Source organism: Homarus americanus, unplaced genomic scaffold (genome assembly GCF_018991925.1).
Source record: "Homarus americanus isolate GMGI-L3 unplaced genomic scaffold, GMGI_Hamer_2.0 scaffold27324, whole genome shotgun sequence".
Classification (NCBI taxonomy): domain Eukaryota; kingdom Metazoa; phylum Arthropoda; class Malacostraca; order Decapoda; family Nephropidae; genus Homarus; species Homarus americanus.
This window is the reverse complement of record NW_024755318.1, coordinates 71,108-95,713: the sequence shown is the minus strand read 5'-3', so window position 1 is coordinate 95,713 and position 24,606 is coordinate 71,108. Positions and strand designations below refer to the sequence as shown.

General features: G+C 44.8%; 1 protein-coding gene across 1 annotated transcript; it reads left to right on the top strand.

Moving 5' to 3' along the window:
- The first annotated feature begins 9,559 nt into the window (after positions 1–9,559).
- LOC121856508 (transcription termination factor Rho-like) lies at positions 9,560–22,167 on the top strand. Its single transcript, XM_042352100.1, has 2 exons — positions 9,560–9,738; positions 21,351–22,167. Exons 1-2 carry the CDS (start codon positions 9,560–9,562, stop codon positions 22,165–22,167), a joined length of 996 nt encoding a protein of 331 aa, XP_042208034.1.
- The last annotated feature ends 2,439 nt before the right edge of the window (positions 22,168–24,606 follow it).

Genomic DNA, 24,606 nt, shown 5'->3' with positions numbered 1-24,606 from the left:
TGTCCGTCTCTCTATCTCTGTTCGTCTCTCTCTCTCTCTGTCTCTCTCTCTCTCTGTTCGTCTCTCTCTCTCTATTCGTCTCTCTCTCTCTGTCCGTCTCTCTCTCTCTCTATCTCTGTTCTCTCTCTCTCTCTGTTCGTCTCTCTCTCTCTGTTCTCTCTCTCTCTCTCTCTGTCCGTCTCTCTCTGTTCGTCTCTCTCTCTCTTCGTCTCTCTCTCTCTATTCGTCTCTCTCTGTCCGTCTCTCTCTCTCTGTTCGTCTCTCTCTCTATTCGTCTCTCTCTGTCCGTCTCTCTCTCTCTGTTCTCTCTCTCTCTCTCTCTCTCTGTCTCTCTCTCTCTGTTCGTCTCTCTCTCTCTCTCTGTTCTCTCTCTCTCTCTCTGTTCGTCTCTCTCTCTCTCTCTCTCTCTCTCTTTCGTCTCTCTCTCTCTATTCTCTCTCTGTCCGTCTCTCTCTCTCTGTTCGTCTCTCTCTCTCTTCGTCTCTCTCTGTCCATCTCTCTCTCTCTGTTCATCTCTCTCTCTCTCTATTCATCTCTCTCTGTCTCTCTCTCTCTGTTCTCTCTCTCTCTCTCTCTCTCTCTCTCTCTATTCTCTCTCTCTCTCTGTCCGTCTCTCTCTCTCTTCTCTCTCTCTCTCTGTTCGTCTCTCTCTCTCTGTTCGTCTCTCTCTCTCTGTCCGTCTCTTTCTGTTCGTCTCTCTCTCTCTCTGTCTCTCTCTCTCTCTGTCTCTCTCTCTCTGTCCATCTCTCTCTCTCTATTCGTCTCTCTCTGTCTCTCTCTCTCTCTATTCTCTCTCTCTCTCTCTCTCTCTCTCTGTTCGTCTCTCTCTCTCTGTTCATCTCTCTCTCTCTGTCCATCTCTTTCTCTCTCTCTCTCTCTGTCCGTCTCTCTCTCTCTGTCTCTCTCTCTCTCTCCGTCTCTCTCTCTCTCTGTTCGTCTCTCTCTCTCTCTATTCATCTCTCTCTGTCTCTCTCTCTCTCTCTCTCTCTCTCTCTCTCTCTCTCTCTCTCTATTCATCTCTCTCTCTCTGTCCATCTCTCTCTCTCTATTTCTCTCTCTCTCTCTCTCTCTGTTCATCTCTCTCTTCTTTCTGTCCGTCTCTTTCTGTTCGTCTCTCTCTCTCTCTCTCTCTCTCTCTGTCCAATCTCTCTCTCTCTGTCCTCTCTCTCTCTCTGTCTCTCTCTCTCTCTGTTCATCTCTCTCTCTCTGTTCTCTCTCTCTCTCTCTCTCTGTCCGTCTCTCTCTCTGTTCTCTCTCTCTCTCTGTTCATCTCTCTCTCTCTGTCTCTCTCTCTCTGTCCGTCTCTCTCTCTCTGTTCGTCTCTCTCTCTCTCTGTTTCATCTCTCTCTCTCTGTTCGTCTCTCTCTCTCTGTCCGTCTCTTTCTGTTCATCTCTCTCTCTCTCTCTGTCCATCTCTCTCTCTCTCTGTCAGTCTCTCTCTCTGTCTCTCTGTTCCTCTCTCTCTCTGTTCATCTCTCTCTCTCTGTTCGTCTCTCTCTCTCTCTCTCTCTCTCTCTTCTCTGTCCGTCTCTTTCTGTTCGTCTCTCTCTCTTTCTGTTCGTCTCTCTCTCTCTCTGTCAGTCTCTCTCTCTCTGTCCGTCTCTCTCTCTCTGTTCGTCTCTCTCTCTCTGTTTGTTTATCTCTCTTTTTCATCTTTTGTTGTCTCCATCATTCTTTGTCTGTTTCTCATTGTCTCTATCATTCTATATTTTTCCTATTACCTGTACCTCTATCGATATATATATGTCTGTCTATATATTTCTATCCCACTGTCTCTCTCTCTCTGTCTCTCTCTGTATCACTTTCTTTCTCTGTCTCTCTCTCTCTGTCTCTATCTTTATCTTTATTTCTGTCTCCTTTATCTCTGTCTGTTTGTCTGTCTGTGGAATTATCGGATACCCTAATTAGTCATCCACCAGAGTAGATGGCTAATAGCATGGCACTAAGTTGTACTATGAGAGAGAGAGAGAGAGAGAGAGAGAGAGAGAGAGAGAGAGAGAGAGACCCCATCCATCCCGTACAGAGAAACACAGGAACAATCACCCCCCTCCCACACACCCTTGGGCCTAGACCACAGACACACCAAGAAAGACCTAAATTGTAACTTCTGTGGTCCCCTGAGGCACTAAAAGTGACTCTCCCGCCGTGTTGTGACCTGGAACTGTACAGCTATTGTTTACACCACTACACCCGGGTTGTGCACTCGAGGAGAATCCGTCCGTGTCGCTGCCCTCAAATTGCGGAAGAAACCGTGTGATTTTAGCGAGCAAGTATGCCGCTAGAAACGTATTAGCCCGACCGTTGTTTGTTTTTGTCATGTATCCGAATTCATAGACGGAAACATACGTGAACTGTTTTTACGTTAATAGGATACTTAGACGGATTTAAATGTCGGATATTCTGAACTCACCTCAGTCTTCATGCACACAGCTCTTAGTGGAGTATATCTGGGGCGTAAAAGTGTTCACAGTATGTATGTATTGTATGTATGTATGTATGTATGTATGTAGCGTATTTTCACTGTCTTCATACACCTGTATGTTTATATTCTTGCATTACACTTACATTGTTCAGTATGAAAGGTCTGTTTTATGAATATTCACACAAAGAACAGCTTCTGATTATATAAACAGAACAGGTATATTTCTGATAATATTCATAGTTACTGTATAGTTGTATTTTTTTATCACATACACAACAATAAAGTGTATTCTCAACAGACACACACACAGGTAAGGCAGGTGTAAGTGTTTGGGCGTATGTACGTATGGGTGTAAGTGTGTAAGTTTATGTGGTGTATGCGCATATGTATAGATGTTTATGTGCGTATGAGTGTCAGTGTTTATAAATGCATGTGTATGTGTGCATATGTGTATATGGAGTAATGTGTATCTGTGCGTATGTGTCTGTATCCCTTAAATAATTGTATTCCAAATTTTAAATAAAATAAATTAAAGCGAACGATGACAGTGTGTATATGTGTGTGTATGTATGTGTGTGTGTGTTATTGTGTGTCTGTGTGTGTGTGTGAGAGAGAGAGAGAGATTAACGGAATATCCTTCTATACTCCCTTATATTAGGAGAAAACTAACTTCCATAAGACAAAAAAAATTATTTACTGCTACTAGAAACACAATAATAATAATAATAATAATAATAATAATAATAATAATAATAATAATAATAATAATAATAATAATAATATAATAATAATAATAATAATAATAATAATAATAATAATAATAATAATAATAATAATATAATAATAATAATAATAATAATAATAATAATAATAATAATAATAATAATATAATAATAATAATAATAATAATAATAATAATAATAATAATAATAATAATAATAATAATAATAATATTAATAATAATAATAATAATAATAATAATAATAATAATAATAATAATAATAATAATAATATTAATAATAATAATATTAATAATAATAATAATAATAATAATAATAATAATAATAATAATAATAACAATAATAATAATAATAATAATAATAATAATAATAATAATAATAATAATAATAATAATAATAATAATAACATGTGATATATAATTTCCATTTCAACTTGAGGTGAGGTGAAGTTTACTTTGAGCTGTTGACACAATTGACCAATTATTTAAAAGGAACCCCTCCCTCCCTCCCTCCCTCCCTCCCCTCCTCCTCCTCCTCGTCGTCCTCTGCCGCCACAAAAAAATACAGAATCGAACTCTTAGACAATTAACTGTGTACTAAACAACACAATATTTACACAATGAACATAAAAGCAACATTAGTCCACGATACAAATATTAATTATGATGAAAAACTGCAAGAGATAACGCAAAAGGCATACAGGTTCTTTCTAAAATTACGAACATTACCAGAATAAATAATGAACGTGATTTTTAAACGTGTACATGAAAGCGCGGAAATCAACACACGTTCACGAAAAACGACCGAAAAAACAAAAAATTAAAGATGACCAGTAGTGAACGCGGTCATTAAAACTCTAAACATCAAATCGTGCAAAAGTGAACACAGAAAAAAAAAATCGCGGGAATTTCAGCCAAATCAATGACCACAGAGAATAGTAATAGCAAATAAACGCGACTCTTACGAAGCTCATATTAATTATGCAAATGAAGACCTCAAAAATGCTGAACTGATAAAAAAAAAAAACTTAAGCGAAATTAATGATGAAAAACCGAAATGGAATTTTTTTTTAATAATTTAGGCAACTAAGAACACAAAATGCGAAACGCAATATACGCAAACTAAGCAAACGCCGACATGAACGCACATGAATAAACACATACAACAGTGAACGCAATTAAGCACACGCAATACACAATAGCCATCAGTGAACGTAATTAAACACACGCAATACACAATGACCACCATTGAACACAATTAAACGCACACATTACACGATAACCACCATTGAACGCAATTAAACGCACGCAATACACAATAAGCACCATTGAACGCATTTAAACGCACACATTACACGATAACCGCCACCGAACGCAATTAAACGCACGCAATACACAATAAGCACCATTGAACGCATTTAAACGCACACATTACACGATAACCACCATTGAACGCAATTAAACGCACGCAACACACAATAACCATTAGTGGACGCAAATAAACACGCAATACACAATATTCATCATTGAACGCAATTAAACGCACGCAATACACAATAACCATTAGTGAACGTGAAATAAATATCAAGGCGCCTTTAGCATTAAATAAAAGATTAATCGTTTTGAGTGTGTGTGTGTGTGTGTGTGTGTGTGTGTGTGTGTGTGTGTGTGTGTGTGTACCTGGCCACTCATTAATTACCACACAGCGGGACTAACTTCACCCAGGTGTAAAAGTAGAACAAATTTGTCTCCTGTACAGGTCTGCAGCACGTCACACAGTTTGCAATAACTGATTATGCAATATCACTGCAATGTCTTAATTTAATTCGCAATAACATTAAAACTGAAATATGTAGAGAACTTGCAATACCCCGAGAAGATGTTTTAAGTTTCTTTGCAATCACCAACGAAGATGATTTGCCTGAGATTGCAATAACCATTTAAAATATTTTGATTTTGTGATGGCCACAGAAGAAGTCTACTAATTTTCAATAAACTTTTGATTTGTCCCGATTATATGACCAATAGATACAGTCCCGCCCCCTGTAATGTTGCCGGGAGTCACTCAACATGTTTCCTGGTGACTGAGTTTATGATGACCACGGCAGGTTAGGTTAGGGTAGGGTAGGGTAGGGTAGGGTAGGGTAGGGTAGGGAAGGGTAGGGAAGGGTAGGGTAGGGAAGGGTGGGGAAGGGTAGGGTAGGGCAGGGCAGGGTGAGAGAACACTGATCACCGCTTAAGGATATTTGGCCAAGTGACTTTAATAATAATAATAATAATAATAATAATAATAATAATAATAATAATAATAATAAAAATGTGATAATAATAATAATAATAAAAGTAATAATAATAATAATAATAATAATAATAATAATAATAATAATAATAATAATGAAAGTAATAATAATAATAATAATAATAGAAATAATAATAATAATAATAATAATAATAATAATAATAATAATAATATTAATAATAATAATAATATCATTGGGGTCCAGATTATAATGCATAACAGTACCTGTCTGTCTGTCTGTCTATCTATTTATCTCTTTTAAGATGCAGTTACAGCATGATGGGGTACCAATACAAAGCATTTGGTACCACTATAGTATTCAGTAGTGTGACAATCTGGGATTATTGGTACTACTACTTGGTACTAAAATCAGCAGGTATTCCAAAAAGTTCACTGACTCTTATCATTATTATTATTATTTACATTGACAATGTCTAAAACATTCATGAAAACAGAAAACAGAAAATACTGATTATAAAATATCGTTCTTACTACTAACTGTTAAGATGATAATACAAAGAGAGGAGGCAGCAGCTACTCACCACATGTAAACACGACGCCCTGCATGACGCTACGCTGATACTGTTGCTGAAACTCGATGATCCCTCCGTTCGCCGTCCTCCCGTTAACAGAACCACCAACAGGGACACCAGGGAGGGCATCAGTACCCGTGACACCCGTTGGGGCATCCAGGACCACATTGCACTGCTTGTTGCACGAGCGTGTGCGTGTGTGTAAATATCTCTGTCAACACTCGTTAAGGTGCGCGTGTGGTCACCGAGATGTTTTAATACATTTAATTATATCACAATTATCGTACTATTATTGGTCATTATCTTATAACCTCGTCGATTCACTACACAACTTTGCAATTGATATCTACGCTAAGTCGATCATCCTTATGTTGCAAACTTCAACTGTTGCAAAACACAACAACAATTACTACAACGGCAGCACTATCTCCCGTGCAGGTGTCACAGCGTTTATATCTGTATGAGCGGCACGGCGAGGAAGGTGTTTGCTCGGCTAATCCTGGTGTGTGCACATGTCCTAGGCGTTCACAACACTGGTGCACATGGCCGCCACGACCACCCCACCTCCAGGCTTGAGGTTCCCCACTGACTCGTGCACATGCTGCCGGCAGCGGAGTTACATCTCGCGGGAAAACATGTCGTACGGGCGAAGCTATCATGAACTACTTGAGCCGTACACAGTGTTTATATGTCTTATCCTAACATAAACATTATTCCTGTATTACATACACAGCTCTTACTGTCTAAAATCCAACGAAAGTATGAGAAAAACCTATTACACAGGTGCATAGGTAGTCAGTACCTTAATTACCAGGTAAATTATACACGTAGCTACTAATTAAATTGCTATTGCTCCCAACACAACTCCGTCTACAAAACATAAACATACGTGATATTTTATGTAAAGAGACACATAACTTTGGAGTTAATAACACCATTAAGAGGAGTAATTAATGTAAAGAGTAATTGATCGTACTGCAATGAGTGTGTGGGGGGGGGGGGGCGTGGTCTTGCTAAACTCCGCCCACTGTGTCGGTGCCCGACACAGACATACAGACGCACGCACACAAACACACACACTCACACACGTTCAGAAAATTAAAGAAACACTGACTTACTTCAAATAATGTTTTTGGCCAATATAACAAATGTTGATGCAAGTGAGTGTGTGGTGAGAGACGGTGTGGAGAAACAGTGTGTGGTGAGAGACGGTGTGGAGGAACAGTGTGTGGTGAGAGACGGTGTGGAGGAACAGTGTGTGGTGAGAGACGGTGTGGAGGAACAGTGTGTGGTGAGAGACGGTGAGGAACAGTGTGTGGTGAGACGGTGTGGAGGAACAGTGTGTGGTGAGAGACAGTGTGTGGTGAACAGTGTGTGGTGAGACGTGTGTGAGAGGCAGTGTGTGGTGAGAGACGGTGTGGAGGAACAGTGTGTGGTGAGAGGTGTGAGGAACAGTGTGTGGTGAGAGACGGTGTGGAGGAACAGTGTGTGGTGAGAGACGGTGTGGAGCAGTGTGTGGTGAGAGACAGTGTGTGAGAGAACAGTGTGTGGTGAGACGGTGTGGAGGAACAGTGTGTGTGAGACAGTGTGGAGAACAGTGTGTGACGGTGTGGAGGAACAGTGTGTGGTGAGAGTGTGTGGGAGGAACAGTGTGTGGTGAGGGACAGTGTGTGGAGGAACAGTGTGTGGTGAGAGACGGTGTGTGAGGAACAGTGTGTGGTGAGAGACAGTGTGGAGGAACAGTGTGTGGTGAGAGACGGTGTGGAGGAACAGTGTGTGGTGAGACGGTGTGGAGGAACAGTGTGTGAGTGGTGGAGACAGTGTGGAGGAACAGTGTGTGGTGAGAGGTGGAGGAACAGGTGTGTGGTGAGAGACGGTGTGAGAACAGTGTGTGGTGAGAGACGGTGTGGAGGAACAGTGTGTGAGAGACGTGAGAGAACAGTGTGTGGTGAGAGACAGTGTGGAGGAACAGTGTGTGGTGAGAGACGGTGGGGAGGAACAGTGTGTGTGGTGAGAGACGGTGTGGAGGAACACAGGAGTGTGTGAGAGACGGTGTGGAGGACAGTGTGTGGTGAGAGACGGTGTGGAGGAACAGTGTGTGGTGAGAGACGGTGGGAGGAACAGTGTGTGGTGAGAGACAGGTGGTGAGAACGGTGTGGAGGAACAGTGTGTGGTGAGGGAACAGTGTGTGGTGAGAGACGGTGTGGAGGAACAGTGTGGGTGAGGAGACAGTGTGGAGGAACAGTGTGTGGTGAGAGACGGTGTGGAGGAACAGTGTGTGGTGAGAGACAGTGTGGAGGCAGTGTGGGTGAGAGACGGTGAGAGACAGGAACAGTGTGTGTGTGGTGAGACGGTGTGGAGGAACAGTGTGTGTTATCGTTAGTGTTTTACTCTTCATGTTGTGTTCTCTCTCTCTCTCTCTCTCTCTCTCTCGCGACCGTCAGGAAAGGGGGTCATGGGAGGGAGGAAGATCACCCATCTCCCTTAAGGGCTAGGGAAGGGGAAGACGGGAAGAGAGAAGAGGGGAAGGGTAGAGGAGGAAATGGGGGGGAGGAAGGAGGGTAGGAGGAATAAACGAAGTGGAAGAAGGAAGATAGGTGAGGAAGGAAGGAAGGAAGGAAGGAAGGAAGAATAGAGGGAAGTTATTAACCTTCTTTCCCTCCTACCACATCTCCTACCCTCCCTCCTGGTGTCTCCACCCCCTCCCTCAAGGCAGATGACGGGCCACACCCCACGAAATCAATTTATCGCGACGTACGAGTCAGAGGACGACCAGCGGTGTTTGTGGTGGGGGAGGGCGGAGAGGTACGGGAGGGGTGGAGAGGCAGGAGGGGCGGAGGTAAGGAGGGGCACGGGAGGTGGGAGGGGCGGAGAGGTACGGGAGGGGCGGAGAGGTACGGGAGGGGCGGAGAGGTACGGGAGGGGCGAAAGGAGGGTGGAAAGGGAGGAAAATAATGCAACATAACGGCCTCCACTGGAGAACTAATAAATTCAGTTTGTCCAGCCACTACAACCAAGTTGACGCAGATATTATACTCATAAACTCACACGGCCAAAAGGCGGCTGAGGAACTGAAAATATTTGGTTACAGGATCCATAAATCCAATTTACCAGAGGAGCCAAATGACGGGGTGGCCATCGCCACAAAAAGAGATGTCCACCACAGAATCATAGACGACTTCACCTCTGAAACTCTCGCTGTTCAAATCAACTTGACCACAGGACCAATCATAATAGCCACAACCTACCTCCCACCACACAGGGACTACCTGCCTTACGGAGACTTCCACAGACTCCTATCACACCACCACCCAACCTACATCATTGGAGACATGAACGCCAGACATCCTCTACTAGATGGTAAGAGGACAACTAACAATGTTGGAAGAGGCCTCGCTGGCTTCATAACAAACAAAAAAGCCCAACTAATAGACCCAGACTTCCCCACGTTCTACAGTAGGAACTCAGCCACTACTCCAGATATTGCAATAACAAACGGCAGATGCTTCCACAACTATCTCTTTGAACAAGGCCCTGTAACCTCCAGCGACCACCTACCTATAATCATGACCACCTCGGAAACACCAATATCTATACCAGCTCCACCACGGAGGATCGCCAAGCAGACCGACTGGGAACTATTCAACGGAAAAGCTACAGCCGAACATGTGGCCAAGGGCATGACAATCCTGCAGACCATAGACAACCAGCCGATGAACATAATAGACGAAGAAATCAACACATGGTGTGAAGCCATAGGAACAGCCTACCAGGAGGCCACGCCTCTCAAACACAACAGAACTCTCCCACACCCACAACAGACTCCAGAACTCATAGCCCTCACAAACCAGTTCCAACTGCTACAACAGAGAGCCGAGACCCATGGTTGGGGCATCGTAAGCTACAATACATACAGAAGAATTCGGGAGGAAATAAAAACAAGATCTCTGGAACAAAGCAACCTTAAATGGGCCGAAATAGTTGAACAACTCTCACATACATACAACGATCCAGGAGAGTTCTGGCGTCGAGTTAAGAGACTGAAAGGTTGCAGCCGTAACGAGTCATCATATATAACTGACCACGCAGGAAGTAAAATATATGACGACCAAGACAAAGAACCCATATTCAGGGACATATGGAGGAACATCTTCCGAATCACAAATGAAGAGAACAGGGGATTTGATAGTACCCACGAGGTGCTCCTCCTTGATGAACACCGTACTCAGCCTTCGCCTAAAATCATATGGGAGGATCTGAGAGTGGACTTCCTTCCTCCACCTCTAATCTTCATTCACCCATCCTTTCTCTACACACACAAAAAAAGGATAGGTGGAAGGAGGGAGGGAGTAGTGACGGAGTGAGATGTTTGTTAAAAGAAGTGTACATGGATTCACACACACACACTCCACCATTGGGATCAGTGTCAACAATTCTGCTCCCGACTATACCGCCCTTCAGGATTTATTGAACAGTCTCCAAAATTGGGCCACCAACAACCATGTCACCATCAACCATACCAAGACCATGGTTATGCACATCAACCTCTCCTCCGACGTTGTCCCACCTCCTTCCATTACTCTAGGTCCGAACACACTCCAGGTTGTAGATTCCACTAAGCTCATCGGCGTCACCATAGACAACAAACTAAATTGGAAACCACACGTCATTGAAGTTGTCAAATCCTCCAGTTTCCGTCTCCACCTCCTCCGCCGACTCAAGTCCCTCGGAGTTCCTGCACCCGAGCTCCTCAGTGTTTACTCAACATTCATACTTCCCAAGCTCACCTATGCCTCCCCCACCTGGTCTTCCTCCCTAAATGCCACGCAACGTAAACACCTAGAAAAAGTGCAAAAGAGGGCATGCAAGATTATTCTCTCCCCTTCCTACTCCACATATCAAGAAGTGCCCAATTCACTGACCCTCTCGGCTCTCTCTGACCTCCACTACGACCTCATCTGCAAATTTGGTGAGAAGCTTCTGCACCATCCTTGACATCCTTGACACCGGCTCCTACTACCACCTGAGATCCCTCGTCCGAGAATTGCTGTTCGACACCACAACCGCATCCAGCCATACGTGCACGAACTGATCATACTGATCGCTATAAGAACAGCCCAGTCCCAACCATTGTAAAAATTAAAAATAACTTGTAATCAACCAGTGTATTTAATCCCAGTCAATCTTACTCTTTGCACTGTCACTATGTTGAAATGCCCTGTAGTTTGAGCTTCTCCCCACCTGGTTTTTATGTACCATATTTGTATCACTTATATTACTTGCATATTATTTATAAATCAAGAGACCCATTCCCAAATTATGTAACTATGTATTTTCAGCCTTCCTGCTGTCATTAAGTGTTGTTATTATTATTATTATTATTATTATTATTATTATTATTATTATTATTATTATTATTACACACACACACACTACCCTCACCCCTCCTCCCTCCCCACCTACTGTGCATCCGCCCCTCACCCCCAGCCCGTCATCTAACACCCCCACCCGCTGTGTACCTTCCCCCACACACCCATCACACATATAAGAGCACACATATACATACACACAAGTACACACACACACACACACACGCAAGGTCCCTGAACAATGTATGCACAGCCTGAGAAAACCATAACTGCCATACAACAGCTAAATATCCCCTGTAGCTCACCTGCCATGCAACAGCTAACTATCGCTGTACCTCACCTGCCATACAACAGCTAACTATCCCCTGTACCTCACCTGCCATACAACAGCTAACTATCCCCTGTACCTCACCTGCCATACAACAGCTAACTATCTCCTGTACCTCACCTCCCATACAACAGCTAACTATCCCTGAACCTCACCTGCCATACAACAGCTACCTATCCCTTGGACCTCCACAGTCATACAACAGCTAACTATCCACAGTACCTCACCTGCCATATAATAGTTAACTATCCCCTGTACTTCACCTGATATACAACAGGTAACTACTACTACTTTGCCTGCATTAGGAACTAAGTACGATGATCATCCAGCTGAGACAATGATATGAGTTATTAAGGATGTCACCTTCGTTGGTGAGCTCTGAGGTGACTAAAGAGGCCAATACGGGACCGGCAGAGTTGTTCATTGATGTTGCACCATGTGGATGGCTGCATCTTGTGTGGGAGCGCCTTTCCGGCGTTGGCACTTGTCTGCCTCGGTTTGCAGTCGGGCTAATTCGAAAGCATTGACACCTTCTTGTGTGGTGCTCTTCCAAGCGTTATGGTGTGGAGTAATCGTCTCCCAAGTGAGGGGGTGGATTTGGCATTTTTTCAGGTTTGTCTTAAGACTAGCCTTATATCTTTTCAGTTGCCCTCAAGCGTTACGTTTACTATTCGTTAGGTGACTGTAAAGTAGCTGCTTTGGCAGTCTACTGTCGTCCATGCGGGTAACATGGCGAGTCCAACGTAGTTGTTCATGGATAATGGTAGCCTCGATGCTCCTACAGTTGGTGTTAGCGAGAATACTGGCATTTGTTCTCTTATCTTCCCAGCGAACTCGGAGGATGGAACGTAGACTACGTTGGTGAAAGTTTTCAAGTGCCTTGAGGTGCCTCCTGTATGTGACCCATGTCTCACTGCCATATAGCAGGGTGGGGAGGACCACTGCTCGATATACGTGTAACTTTGTAGATAATTTCAGGTCCCTATAGCTGAAGACACGGGTACGGAGTCTCTCAAAGGCTTGAGATGCACATCTAATCTGATGTTGAATCTCTTCATTGATGTCCTCGGTGGTGGACAGGTGGGAGCCGAGGTACCGAAAGTGGGTAACATTAGAGAGGGCAGTACCACTGAGCTGGATGGATGGTGGAGATGCTGCTGAACCAGGGGCAGGCTGAAAGAGAATGTGAGTCTTACGTACATTTACCTCAAGGCCGAAGTGTGCATACTCATCTGCATAGGTGTTCAGTAATGTCAGCTGTCGACACCATTGTTCCAGCTTGAAGTACTCGATGTCCACCCTGCCGGCTAAATTGGCACTGACACGAGTAAGGAAGGCAGCCAAGAAAGCGGAAAAGAGAGTTGGTGCCAGTACACATCCTTGCTTTAACCCCATTTGGATGGGGATGAACTCAGACTGGATCCTAATGTGCAGGACACTGCCGTTTATGCCATCGTCGATTTGCCTTACGATGGCAATGAATTTTGGTGGACAGCCAAAACGAGGGCCAGGGGCTTCCTTGTTGACCTAGTAAAAGGCCTTGATTAGGTCAATGAAGCCCATGTACAGGTAGCGATGCTGTTTAGGAGGACTTGGGAGATAATCTTGCCAGCTACGGACAACAGCGAGATCCCGCTGTAGTTGCCACAGTCGACTTGTCTTCCTTGTTCTTAAAAATATTGACGATGGGCGCGTCTTTAAGAGGTTGTGGGATTTCCTCCTTTTCCCATACAGTATTATTCTCCAGGAGAGAGTGGAGACGACGAGTAAGCAGAGGTCCTCCTGCTTTATACACCTCGGCTGAGATTCCATCAGACCCTAAGGATTTGTTATTTTACATCTGTTTCATGGCAATAGCTACATCATCCAGGGATGGAGGGTAGCTGAGATGGGTCAGCTGTGAATACTGGGAGACCTGCTGGGTAGTCAGGACATCCACATCGGTGCTTCGGTTGAGCAGCGAATAGTAGTTCTCTTTCCAGCGCTGACGGAAACCTTCCTCATCTTTAATTAAGGAGTTACCGTCGGATGAGCAGAGAGGGGCTGTGCCATGAGTGATTGGCCCATAAAATGTTTTAATGCAATTGAAAAATAAGCGCATCTTGTGTTGACCTGCAACTTTTTCCGTTTCACATGCTTTATTTATAAACCAGTTTTTCTTTAAATTGCGAAGTTCGCGCTAGGCCGACACTTTCTTCTTGCGGAATGTATCAGCTTTGATCTGAGACTGAGGGTTGTTCTGCTAGTCAGTTAAAGCAGCACGTTTATCATCAACGAGTACATTGATTTCCGGGCATTTTTCAACAAACCAGTCCTGGTGTATTCTTTCGATCTGGCCGAGGGTCTCTCTGCAGGTTTTTCTCGTGGCAGTGTCGAGAATACCCCATTCGGCACTGAAATTTGGGTTTTTTGTTGTCGGGTTGCTTATCAGCTCATGTTCGAGCTGCTCTCCGAAAGCATGTGCTACTGCTGGATCCTCCAGACGCCTAGTGTTAAAACCTCTTCTGGCGGCTACTTACCTTCGCCGTTTTGGGGCGACGTGAAATGAGAGCTTAGGTCTGATGAGCCGATGATCAGTGTCGCAGTGGTCTGAGCCACGTATTGCTCGGGTTATGAGGAAATCTCGGCGATCTCTTTCTCTGAAAATGATGTAGTCAATGTAGTTGATGCCGTCTCCAAACTCGCGTATAACAAAGGCACTGTTGAATACAATTTGGGTCTGCCAAAAAGAACCCTTAAAACTGTAATTAGGGAGGAACTAATTGATGAATTTGACGCAAGTAGACAAGTGCAAACAGGCACAAGTCGATCCATAGTTTACCATGATGAGATGTATCACGTGAAACATGCATATGGAGCAAGTAACAAGATCACTAGATTACAAGATGTTGTAACCGCTAGATTAAGGTTAGGATATAAGTACCTTTGGCAGTATGTTCCTCAAGCAGATGTAAACAAAACTAAATGTAAAGTGTGTGGCCAGACATATGGCCACACACTTGAACACTACGTCCTCGACTGTGTGAAGATAGAACCTTTTAGGGACAGGTCCAAGCACACTGTGTGTGAAATGGCACAACACTTCATCTCTAATGGCAAGATAGCCGACATATTAAGATTGTATCCACTTTTTTGCACTAAGCAGTTATATGAGTTCCCATGTATAGAACCAAACACACAATGTGCTTGAATACTTCTCATGCAAATGTGAATAACAAAGTGTGAGGCCAGACATATTGCCTCACACTCCTGTACTCACTTAGTTGTGAATAAGCTACCCTTTATGTATAGAACTAAACAAATAATGTATTTGAAATCCTGTGTCACATTCAGTGCCATAATATCCTGACCACGGAGGATAATTATTCTGGCCCTTTGTAAACCATACTCTGTAATCCTTTTTTGTTACCGCTCGCAGGATGAGTATGGGGTGCACAATAAACTAGCTGCGGTAAGCGGCAAAATTAAAAGAAATTCCCTCCTCCCTCCTGGCCTAACACCTAACCTCTCCCCTAGTCTAACACCTGACCATATTCAACAACGGTAACGTATGTAGCGGTGTTGGCAGGTGTGTAGGGGTAAAGGCAGTTATGTAGGGGTGATGGCAGGTGTGTAGGGGTGATGGCAGGTATGTAGGGGTGATGGCAGGTATGTAGGAGTGATAGCAGGAATGTAGGGGTGACAGCAGGTGTGTAGGGTTGTAGCGGTTTCCGGTTACCTGTGGAATCACTAATTAGAGGTGAACTGGAAGCAACATTCATAAAAGTTTATGGGTTAAGTTATCAAACCCAAATGGTCTTTTCTCCATTTATTAAGAATATAAACTATTGCACAATAACTGGGATATCACCGTAAATAACGCTTTAAGCTGTGAGCGTTAATAATGGACGAAGCTTTGTGTATATCTAGCTTCTTAGAGCACACGTCTCAGTGGCTCAGAGACGGGAGTAGAACTGGCGATAGCTGGCTACTTAATTGATGACTCTGTGGTCAAGGTGTGAGGGCACAGTGGGAATACACTGTCACACGTTCAGTTGATGACTACTCACGGCTCACAGGAAAGTTACCGTGGGTGATGTAATTATATAAGCCTAATGTATATAACCCACATTTATTACTGTCTGATAGACAGAAGCTAATACATGGTGATGACAGGTGTGTAGGGGCGATGGTAGGAATGTAGGAATGATGAGAGGTGTATAGGGGTGACAGCAGGTGTGTAGGGGTGACGGCAGGTGTATAGGGATGATGCCAGGAATGTTGGGGTGATGGCAGGTGTGTAGGGGTGATGGCAGGAAAGTAGGGGTGATGGCAGGCGTGTAGTGGTGATGGCAAGTATGTAGGGGTCATGGCAAGTGTGTAGGGTTGACAGCAGGTGTATAGGGGTGATGGCAGGTGTGTAGGGGTGATGGCAATTGAGTAGGGGTGACAGCAGGTGTATAGGGGCGATGGTAGGTGTGTAGGGGAAAACAGGCTTGTGCGGGAGCAACGGCAGGTGTATTGGGGTGATGGCAGGTGTGTAGGGGTGATGGCAAGTGTGTAGGGGTGACAGCAGGTATATAGGGGTGATGGCAGGTGTGTAGGGGTGATGGAAGGCGTATAAGGGTGATGGCAGGTGTGTAGGGGTGATGGCAGGTGTGTAGGAGTGACAGCAGGTGTATATGGGTGATGGTAGGTGTGTGGGGAAAACAGGCTTGTGCAGGGAGCAACAGCAGGTGTATTGGGGTGATGGCAGGTGTGTAGGGGTGATGGCAAGTGTGTAGGGGTGACAGCAGGTGTATAAGGGTGATGGCAGATGTGTAGGGGTGATGGCAGGAGTGTAGGAGTGACAGCAGGTGTATATAGGTGATGGTAGGTGTGTAGGGGAAAACAGGCTTGTGTTGGAGCGATGGCAGGTGTGGGGTGATGGCAGGTGTGTAGGGGTGATGGCAAGTGTGTAGGGGGCAGCGGAGGTGCAGGAATAACGATAGGTGTGAAGGGGTGATGGCATGTGTGTAGGGGTAACAACAGGTGTGCAGAAGTAACGACAGAAGTGTAGAGGGAATGGCAGGTGTGTAGGGGTGATGGCAAGTGCGCAAGGGTGATGGCAGCTGTAGGGGTGAAAACAGGTGTGCATAAGTAACGGCAGATGTGTACAGGGGATAGCAGGTGTGTAGGGGTGATGGTAGGTATGTAGGGGTGATGGCAAGTGTGTAGGGGTTATGGCAGGTGTGTAGGGGGACAACAGATATACAGGAGTAACGGCAGGTGTGTGGGAGGTACAACAGGTGTGCAGGAGTAACGGCAGGTGTGTGGGAGGGACAACAGGTGTGCAGAAGTAACGTCAAGTGTGTGAAAGGGACAACAGGTGTGCAGGAGTAACGTCAGGTGTGTGGAAGTGACAACAGGTTTGAAGGAGTAACGTCAGGTGTGTGGAAGGGACAACAGGTGTGCGAAGTAACGGCAGGTGTGTGGAAGGGACAACAGGTGTGCAGGAGTAACTGCAGGTGTGTGGAAGGGACAACAGGTGTGCAGGCAGTGGAAGGGACAACAGGTGTGCAGTAACGTGTGTGGAAGGGACAACAGGTGTGCAGGAGTAACGGCAGGTGTGTGGGAGGGACAACAGGTGTGCAGGAGTAACGGCAGGTGTGTGGGAGGGACAACAGGTGTGCAGAAGTAACGTCAAGTGTGTGAAAGGGACAACAGGTGTGCAGGAGTAACGGGAGGTGTGTGGGAGGGACAACAGGTGTGCAGGAGTAACGTCAGGTGTGTGGAAGGGACAACAGGTGTGCAGGAGTAGGCGTTTAATTATACCTATATCAAGTCAAGGAACTTATAGCAATATAGCATTCTTAATGAACTGGTCTGTTTACCTGCACGTGTAGGTATGTGAACTGTGTGTACATTTGTATGTCGCTGGTGTGTGTGTGTGTGTGTGTGTGTGTATGCAATTAATTTAATTTTCAGTTTTGCCACTTACAGCGGTTAGTTTATTGTGCACCCCATACTCATTTTGTGAGTGGTACCACAAAAGGATTACAGAGCAGAGATAACAACTAACCCCCGTGGTCAGGATATTATTAGAACATAAACACATAAGAATGGAGGAAATGCCCTCTTGGCCCATACTGGGCAGTCCCATTTACACCCAACCCCTGTCACTCATATATCCATCCAACCTATGTTTGAAGCAATGCTTACCCATTTCTCGCCTAAATCTAAATTTGTCTAATTTAAAACCATTGTTACGAGTTCGCTCCTGGTTGGGTAGTTTGAGTACATATGTAATGTCCCCTTTGTTTAGCCCTGACTTCCATTTATACACCTCCATCATATCGCCCCTCACTCTACGTCTCTCGAGGGGGTGCAAATTAAGATGCTTTAACCTGTATCTGTACTCAAGGTTCCTAATGCCCGGGATTAGTCTTGTCATTCCCCTCTGATATCTTTCTAAGGATTCTATATCCATTCTGTAATACGGTGACCAGAATTGAACTGCGTAATCCAAGTTTTAGGATGACCTCGCTAGTCTTGTAACTAATACTCCTTTGTATGAATTCAAGTACTTTATTAGCCTTGTTTCGAGCAAATACACATTGTTTACTTGGCCTAAGATTCCCATTTATCATTACTGTACTCCTAAATCTTTCTCGCACTTGGATTTCTCAAAAACATCGTTGTTCATCTGGTATCTGGTTTCCTTGTTTACATCTCCTATACTAAGTACTTTTAATTTGTCCACAATGAATTTCATCTACCATTTTTCATCATTCGAATTTTTTTTTTTAGATCTTCCTGTAATTTTTGTGGAGTCCTCGTCAGATTTAAATACACGCCCTATTTTAGTCTCATCAGCAAATTTACTAATGTTGCTGTCTACGCCTATATCTATGGTCCGAGTACTGAGCCTTCGGGAACTCCACTAGTGACGTTGCTCCAATGGGATTTAGTGCCGTTAATGCTCATACGCTGTTTCCTGTCCTGTAACTACGCCATAATCCATTTTAGAATATCTCCTTTAATGCCATGAGCCTCCACTTTTCTTATCAGTCTGTCGTGGGGGACTCTGTCGAAGGCTTTGCTAAAGTGCCCCTCGTCCACTGATTCGAAAACTGATGAAAAGAATGTTAATAGATTAGATAGACATGATCGCCCGCTTGTGAAGCCATGTTGGGAATCATTGATCAACTTGTGCTTCTCCAGGTGATTTCGAATAGAGTTTGAAATGATTGCTTCCAGTAATTTGCCTACAATTGATGTTAGACTGATTGGACGGTAGTTAGAGGATAGTGATCTATCTCCCTTCATGAAAATCGGTACAACATTCGCTATCCTCCAGGATTCTGGTACTACATCTGTATTTAAAGACATGTTAAACAACTTTGCTAAGGGCATACTATGCTCTTCCTTACATGCCTTAATTACTCTGGCAAATATCTCATCGGTACCTGGTGACTTACTAGGCTTTAGTGTGTCTATTTAAGAACATAAGAACATAAGAAAATAAATAGTCGGCAATAGGCTGGTTAACCTGTGCATGGCAGTTGGAACATCACACTCATCGTGCTGTTTGCCCAACATAAAGTTAATAAGATCACTTTTCTCTACAGACTTCGCATCAAGGAGTTCTCGAGTCCTAGCTGGTAACATGTCACAGCTAGATACATGAGCCAATGTTGTTATTAGCTCATTCGATTTCTGCAGAGGGTTTGGATGGGAGACGTGTCAACTATTTTTACCTCTGATTGTGTTTATATCTGTCTAGGCTTTGCTTAGGAGAGTGTGTTGGTTTAGGATGTTGAACTTATTTTCCCATGCATTTGTCTAAGTTCTTTCACAAGCTCCCGGACAACAGCGAGGGAAGCTTGAAACAGTTTGAGCATTTGAGGTGTTTTGAGGTGGTTGTAACCCTCACCAGTCTGTCTGGCTATAAAATGAAGTTCTTTGAGTCTGAGGTCATCATAACACTGCTGTAGACTGTTTCTATTGGTGTCATTCCACTTGGACGATTCCCACTCGGACGATCGTCTGTTTTATGCGATTTTTACCATCTTATTTAAATGATCAGATTAGGTTAGGTTAGGTCAGGCTAGGTTGGATTAGGTTAGATTAGGTTACGTTAAATAGCATAAAACAGACGATCATGCAAGTGGGAATCGTCCAAGTGGAATGTAATCGTTTCTATAATGCTGACAGCATTTTCTCCTCATTGTTGACGAAGAAAGTATAAGTCCTATCTACAAGATCGTCATGGAGACGTTGGTAGTTGTCAGGCTTGTAATCCTTTTACCAGTCGTTGAAGAAGTCTATTGACTGGCTTTCGTGTTCTTGCTTGACTGTGAGTCTACGTCTGTTGAGTTTACCACCAGTGGGGGTGTCATTGGCTACATGGATACAAGCTTGGATTGGGTTGTGATCAGACATAAGATCAGTGACAACATCAGAGCTATGAGTTGTGTATGATAGATTAAATTCAATACAATTATCTAGACCCCCACCATAGAAGTGTACTGGATGAGCTAAGGGGACGGGGGGGGGGTGGGGGTGTGGGAGGGGGCATGTGTAACTGAGTATCACCTTTTGAGATTTGGCTTAAAATCCCCCCCACCCCCTCCCCTTGTGCATGTGATCAGGAAGAATTTATCTCTCGTATCACCCAAATATAAGTTAGTTGTGTTAGTTTAGGTTGGGTTGGGTTGGGTTGGGTGAGGTCAGTTTAGGTTATTTTTTGTTAGGTTAGGGTAGGTTATATCACGTTAAAATAGGTCGGTTAGATCATAAACTAACTGCGAATTAGGTTCAGAGTTCCAAGCTGTATCACACTAGTAAAATAAAGTAAAAAATAGATAAACACAACCACAGTTTATTAGTAGAGGAAAATATGTATAAGATCGGATGAAAATTTATTATTATTATTATTTTTTTTTTATTACTGGAACCTTCGCGAAGTCTATTGCTTTGGCTAATATCTTCATTAACTTACTAACGATCTTCACATTTATCAATTTAAGTTGCACGTGCCAAAAATATATATAATTTGATAAATAATAATAATAATAATAATAATAATAATAATAATAATAATAATAATAATAATAATAATAATAATAATAATAATAATAATAATAATAATAATAATACCAAATTTCAGTTCTCTATGTTAAAAACTGTGGTGAAGAATGATAGCACAATTACTTCAGGAGAAAGAAAAAACTCTTTGTCTCTCATATGATCTATAGTTGTCACACCATCTGCTCCTTGTCTTTGTTATACCCTAAGGTGATCGTCTCACCCTGTTTCTTCCACACCGCTAATGCCGGGTCAGACAGCTGTTCACCTCATATTTACATAACTATTTTAATGTCTGTTTTTGGTTTTCAGTTGTAGTTATTAATTTTTTTCTTTTGAGTTTTCCTTGTAAAGTAGAATTTTCATATATATTCACTTCAATAAAAACTTCAAAGTAAAATCTATTATGTCACCGTGTTTTACCGTCGTCTACTGCCCATGATCAGAGATTACACTATTACATCCTCCTACTTTGGACACCACCTCACTACCCTCAGTTTAAATGTTCAAGAGTATTCTCGGGAGTATGGCCTTAAATATTCTGTCATAAAAACCGTGGCCACGTATAGAAAAAAGTATGTGTTTTTAATGACGGGGATTACACGGATGGAGGGGGTGGGGACACCTTCGGGACTCCTCTGGGCACAGACCAGACCACAGACCAGGCCACAGACCAGAACAGACCACAGACCAGACCAGACCACAGACCAGACCACAGACCAGACCAGGCCACAGACCAGGCCACAGACCAGACCTGACCAGACCAGACCAGGACACACCACAGACCAGCCAGACCCAGACCACAGACCAGACCAGGCCACAGACCAGGACACACCACAGACCAGACCAGACCACAGACCAGAACAGACCACAGACCAGACCAAGTCACAGATCAAAACATACCACAGACCAGACCAGGCCTCAGAGCAGAACAGACCACAGACCACACCAGGCCACAAAGCGGAACAGACCACGGGCCACACCAGCAGGCCAGAGCCAGCACAGACCACAGACCGAACCAGGCCACAAGCCAGAAGAGACCACAGCACCAGAGCCAGGCCACAGACCACAGATCAGAAGGCCACAGACCACAGAGAGCAGAACAGACCACAGACCAGACCAGATCACAAACCAAGACAGATCCAGATCAGAGGCAGAACAGACCACAGATGAGACCAGATCACAGACCAGAGCCACAGAGCAGACCAGAGCAGGCCAGACCAGAGACCAGACAGACCACAGACCAGACCAGATCACAGACCAGGAACAGACCACAGATCAGAGCCAGAGCACCAGACCACAGACCAGACCAGACCAGGCCAGACCATACCAGACCACAGCCAGACCACGACAGAATAGACCACAGAGCAGACCAGACCAGACCATGAAGAGGCCACAGGACCACAGAACAGCCCACAGATCAGAATAGACCATAAGCCAGACCAGACCACAGACCAGACCAGACCACAGCCAGACAGACTACAGACCAGACCAGACCACAGACCAGACCAGACCACAGACCAGACCAGACTACAGACCAGACCAGACCACAGACCAGACCAGACTAGACCACAGACTAAACGAAAGCCTCCATGTTCAGGTCTCACTGATACAAACAACATATTTCACGCTTGGTCGACCTCACAGTTTACATTTTAATCGGAGATGCATATTGGCCTCCCACACGCGGGTCCGGCGGCTCACCACCACCACCACACCGCCTCCCACACGCGGGTCCGGCGGCTCACCACCACCACCACACCGCCTCCCACACGCGGGTCCGGCGGCTCACCACCACCACCACCACCACACCGCCTCCCACACGCAGGTCCGGCGGCTCACCACCACCACCACCACCACCACCACACCGCCTCCCCACACGGGTCCGCAGCTCACTACCCCACCACACCGCCTCCCACACGCTGGTCCAGCGGCTCACCACCACCACACGCAGATTCGGCATCAACCCCCCCCATTCCTCCCACACGCGGGTTCTGGCGGCCTCCCACACGCCTGGTCCGGCGGCTCACCACCACCACACGCGGATTCGGCGGCTCGTTCCCCCCTTCCTCCCACGCGGGTTCTGGCGGCCTCCCACGCTGGTCGGCGGGCGGCTCAACCCCCCTTCCTCCCACACGCTGGTCCGGCAGCTCACCACCACCACACGCGGATTCGGCGGCTCAACCCACCCCTTCCTCCCACACGCTGGTCCGGCTCACCACCACCACACGCGGATTCGGCGGCTCAACCTCCCCCCCCCCCTTCCTCCCACACGCGGGTTCTGGCGGCCTCCCACATGCGGGTCTGACGGCTCACCACCTCGCTCTTTAACTCATTCACAGAACGTAACAAAAACAAGGGACACTGAAAACATTGGGTCATTCATTACCTTGTTTACGACAAGTTGGGCCGAGAGCAAACTGGTGTCTGTTTATTTCATTTAAGAGGAAGATAAAAATGTTTATTCATTATCATGTTTACCAGCGACCTGACCACAACACATCGCCAAAACAATTTTCATTTGTTTTACAGTCGACTGTAAAGAGATTCGATGCGTTTCTAACCGCTGATTCATGTTTTCATGGTTCTCATATTCAAATACACGCGAGTCGAAGCGTCGCGAACCGCTAATGTATACATCAATGTAGTGTTTTTCTTATTTTACATTTGACTTCACACGAGCACGATCCTGAAGCGCTTCGACCTGGTCGCTTGTTGAGTAGTGCCATATTTTAACTTGCACAGGATACCGGTGAGGATCGAAGCTTCATTAATATGTTTGTAGTGTTTCAGTTCAGTGAGCCACACATGCATTCTTCATACCTCACATCCGGCTTCACGCGAATCGAAGCGTTTCGAACCAGCGGCTTTTGGAGTTCCTCTCTTACCGGAAACCCTCCCTCCCTCCATACCTCCCTTCCTTTTTCTTCCCTCTTTCCTCCCCTTCCTTCTTCTCTCCCCTCCCTCCTTCATTATACCCATTCTTTCTTCACTCCCTCCTTCCTTCTTCTATCCTTTCCACCCATCTCTTTTTTCTTTATATCCTCGCCCCCCTTCATCCTTAGCCCTACCTCCTAACCTCCCTCTTTCCATCCCTCCCTCCCTACCCAGACATTCCTACCTCTCTCCCTCCCTATATACCTTCCTCCCTTTCTAGGCCAACCTCCCCTACCTCCCTACCACCCTCCCCAGCCCTCCCCCTATTACTATCACCTTCCCTACTCAGTCCTTCCTACCTTCCTCCTACTTCCTATTCCTACTTCCCAGCTTCTTTCCTCCCTCCCGTCCTACTTCCATCACTCCCTCCCTCTATTGTCCTTCCCTCCCATTCCCATCCCCTTTCCCATCCCGCTTCCCAGCCCTCCCTCCCTTCCCATCATGAGATATTAATCGTCATTGGTTTTCAAGATCTGTGGGAAAAAATGTAAGTGTTATGAAGAATATTTGGGGGTAAAAAATCCTAAACACGAATATCATAAAATAAAAAGTGAGATTTATTAAAGAAAATGAACAACCAAAATATTGATGAATCCTATTAAAACCTTCCATTAAAATACTAATAATCCTAAAACACAATATAGTTAGGTTAGGTTAGGCCGAGCAACCTGCCTTGTTTAGAGTACTCAATCTCTTCGTCGTCGATCATCAATGGCGCCGGCTTGAATTTGGCTATGGGTATGACCTCAAATTTCGTTTTGTTTGTTTTTATTTTCCATTTATTTTCATACTCCGAGATCTCCTTTATTGCCCGAGCAGTGAGTCGCGCCATCCTTGCCGTGGACCTTCCTGGGCAGGTGACGATCTGTGTTACATCGTCGGCATACATGACGTACTCGCTGCCGACGATTGGGGGTGGCAGGTCAGCCGT

Excerpts from the sequence above, each read along its gene's own strand:
- LOC121856508 (XM_042352100.1), top strand. The coding sequence starts at position 9,560 with ATGACCACCTCGGAAACACCAATATCTATACCAGCTCCACCACGGAGG. Across the intron at positions 9,739-21,350 it reads GACGAAGAAATCAACACATG|GGGGTGGGGACACCTTCGGG; the intron begins GTGTGAAGCCAT and ends ACACGGATGGAG.